The 3,530-nt window shown below is 30.9% G+C and overlaps 1 protein-coding gene across 1 annotated transcript; it reads left to right on the top strand.

The window, feature by feature from the left end:
- Window positions 1-1,336: 1,336 nt before the first annotated feature.
- LOC105617574 (glycine-rich protein DOT1-like) lies at window positions 1,337-2,764 on the top strand. Its single transcript, XM_012199131.1, has 3 exons — window positions 1,337-1,372; window positions 2,264-2,328; window positions 2,470-2,764. The coding sequence occupies exons 1-3, from the start codon at window positions 1,337-1,339 to the stop codon at window positions 2,762-2,764; spliced, it is 396 nt and encodes a 131-aa protein (XP_012054521.1).
- Window positions 2,765-3,530: the final 766 nt, after the last annotated feature.

The raw sequence follows: 3,530 nt of genomic DNA, 5'->3' as shown, positions 1-3,530 counted from the left end.
AAGTAAATAATAAGTAAAATAATAACTTAATTTAATTAAACTTAAGTATAATAAAAGTAATATTTAGTTAATTTTTAATTAAATACATATTGTATATATGTATATATATATATATATATATATATAATAAATATTTGCGAAAAGAAATTTTATATCGTAAAGGAAAATTTTTATCTTGTAATTTTGAATACATTCAATAATCTCATTTTTCAAATATTTAGAATAAGAAATGTTATATATTCGAATTTATAATACATCTCTCCCTAAAAGTGACACAATTCAAAATATGATTTCTAAATTATTGTCATGAATGAGTAAAGTAAACATTATTTAAAAAAATTGTTTTTAAGAATTGTGAAACAAAAATGACAGTTGATTACTTTAAGAATATATTCTTTTTGCCACGATATTATTTGATCAGTTAATAATTTTTTATTAAAAAAAATATTATTTCCTTTTTTCTAGAAAAATTAATCTGTTACTGTGTCTGTTTACTTGTGTCATTTTTAAAGCAAAGAAGTGACGTGTTAGACTTTAGAATATATAATAAAAAATATATAATACGCGAGTATATAAATATTTGCAATCTTATAACAAATTCTTATGCTGAATCTCAATATATTCGGACAGCTTTATGTAATGAAATAATAGAATAATAGAAATAATGAATAATAGAATAATGATAATTAATAACATTGTTTGATTCAAAATAATACGAAAAGATAAAAAGAGAGAAATTTCTTCTAAATCACGAAGGATACCTTCAAGTCAGGATGAAAGGATAAGATTATTCTTTCTCTCGCGTGAGGACGCGTTAAATTAGTAAAACGAACGAAGACGCGTCCGTCCGCCCGCGTACGCGAGGCACAATCGCGATCTTGATCTTGGACGTTCACTTAACGTCTGCCTTTCGTTGGGAGAAGGAGCAGCCCACTGTTACAAATATCGAAAACGAGGAACAGGAACATACAAAGGCAGTGAGCGTAGCGAGGGAGGAAGGCAAAGCCACCGGCGCTTGTCCCCCTCTATTACGCCGCGATCGGGTGACTTTTTGCCATAAGAAGTCTATTAGTGATTCCTTTCACGAGTGCGGCGCACGGGTAGCAAAATACTCCCTTTCATTCTTATTCGACTTCTATCACGTGCGTATATATATATAAGCGAAACGCGTATTCGCGATGGTTGTCAGAACGAGACCGAGCGGAGGAGTAACTCGAGTTGTTGTGTTCCCTCGTTAATTATTCACAGTTTTTTCATAGCTTTCGCTTTATTTTTGTCTCCCTATTGTGACGGAAGCGATATTTTTCTCGATAGTCCTAGATCCGAAAACGGAACGATGATAGGACAACGAGAAATAATACCAGGCTTCTTGGTAAGTCTTGAGATGAATTGCTTTTACCGCATTTTCGACCGTGACGGAAGTGAAACAGTGATAATTCAAATTTTTGGAGTTAATATATCGAAAGGATCATTATTTCTCCAAGGATTATTTAATCAAAGAGAGTAATGTAAAAAGTATTAGCTTTGTGATTTGTGATTTATAATTAAAAACATTGTAAATGATATTTGACTTTTAGATATTTTTAGATATTTTTAAAGATATTAGATATTTTTCAAAAGGTAACATTTCCAGAAATATATCATTTTTATATTTATTATTATATTTTTGTGCACAATTTTGGCTCGTTTCGATTTTTTATTTTATTAATTATTGTTCGATATATCTTCCGTGGAAAATTAGTCGTTATTCGAAGTTGCAGAGTCAAATTATTATATTATTTAATATTACATATTTTTCTTACATCAATTTCTTATTTCAAAAAAACAACACGACTAAAAAAAATTAAGTTTCCTTTAGAAAAGATTATTTTCGTTTTACAACACAATAATTCTTTGAGGACAAGAGCTTTCTAAGAATGAAACTTAAAGAAGATGTCATTTATGCTTTTTTTTAATTTTTTAATTTAATTCTGGCTTCAAAATATAGATTTCAACAACATAATTTTACACGAAACTCGGTTTTTTAGAAGATCTTGATATCATCAAATTTGAATGTCTGAAAATGTCGAATTTCAAAGGATAGTAAGTATTTACTTGAAAAATTACGTTTTTAGTAATCATATTTGAAATAAGGAAGCGACATATTACTGCTGATTTTGCAAACGGTCTAGTTTCTACTTTTTGATAATAGTTTAAATTAGAGAAATAGAATTGATTCTAAATGTATAGTTTTATTAACAATCTTAAACGATATTATTTTCAGTTAATTCTTCTCTCCGTCGCCGCATTATTTAACTTAACCAACGCCGGTGGACACGGACACGAACAGTAAGTTTAAATCAAACTCACCATATCGAAAAAAAATAGAACATTTAAATATAATTTTATCGCAACGATAAAATTAATTGCGCAATTTCCATCTTTAAAAGCTAATCAGAAACTTTAATATTGCCCGCGTCCTTTTTACAGTAGTCACGTGGTAATCCACGTGCCGTACCATATCAAGAAGATCCAACACACGCACACAATCACGAAACACATACATCATGGCGGCGGCGGCGGCGGCGATAGTTATGAAGTACTCGGATACACCTATGGTCATCCCATTTCTCTTGGAGGTCACGACGGAGGCGGCGATGGTGGTCACGATTTCGGAGGTGGCGGCGGTGGTCATGATTTCGGAGGTGGTGGCGGTGGAGGCCACCTAGAACTAAGCCATGGAGGTGGAGGTGGATTTGGCGGCGGCGACTGGGGAGGACATTAGAAATATTCTCGAGTGAATTATTGATAACTTTTAAGGAACGTTAAAATTAGCTTTAAAGTAGTCGGCATGATAACCTTTTGAAACATATGGAATGTTTTTCATCCCGGTTTTCCGCTGATAACGCTAGTTTTTGTACATTATTTCTATCATAACATTATTTCTATCAATGTCGCTCATTTGCTATAACAACGATATTATTCAAAAATTGTTTTGACTTACAAAAAACCGGAATGTAAAGAAAGAGAAGAATATACTTTTATTTCTCCAGAATCAATTATTACACCAAAATTATGATGAATTTTAAAATTAATGTTATAAAATTTTAATTACATTTAAAACATTCAAATTAATTTTTTGAAAAATTGTTTTTTTAATTATATCATTATTGCAGCAAATGAGCGATATAATATTCAAAAATTGAAGTTGTTGCAATTGGGTTAGAACTAACGAACGAAAAAAATTTTCTGTAAAAAAATTATCATGTGTATTAATGATCTATAGGAGGGTAGAAGGGAAACATATAAAGTAACGACAATGCACTTTTATCTGAACTGTCATCAGATAGATAACTAGTATTTGTGAAAGAATATATGTACACATGCTTTAAACGGTTAAATGTTCGCACGCACGAGACTTCTGTGTGTATCAATACAATGATCGATTCGATTTCACATTTTTTAACAATGCAAGCGTTCTAATAATATGAAATCGAATGATCCATTTTTCTGATACATTCAATAGGACCATTTTATAGAACACCGACTGA

The sequence above is a fragment of the Atta cephalotes genome (genome assembly GCF_000143395.1).
Source record: "Atta cephalotes unplaced genomic scaffold scaffold00013, whole genome shotgun sequence".
NCBI classification, from domain to species: Eukaryota; Metazoa; Arthropoda; class Insecta; order Hymenoptera; family Formicidae; genus Atta; species Atta cephalotes.
Note: the sequence above shows the minus strand (reverse complement) of the source record. Positions and strands in the feature narration are given on the sequence as shown.

What these genes read in the sequence shown, in the direction of transcription:
- LOC105617574 (XM_012199131.1), top strand. Translation starts at nt 1,337, where the DNA reads ATGATAGGACAACGAGAAATAATACCAGGCTTCTTG. An exon ending in AAATAATACCAGGCTTCTTG is followed by an intron (nt 1,373 to 2,263) that starts GTAAGTCTTGAG and finishes TATTATTTTCAG; the next exon opens with TTAATTCTTCTCTCCGTCGC. An exon ending in GGTGGACACGGACACGAACA is followed by an intron (nt 2,329 to 2,469) that starts GTAAGTTTAAAT and finishes TCCTTTTTACAG; the next exon opens with TAGTCACGTGGTAATCCACG.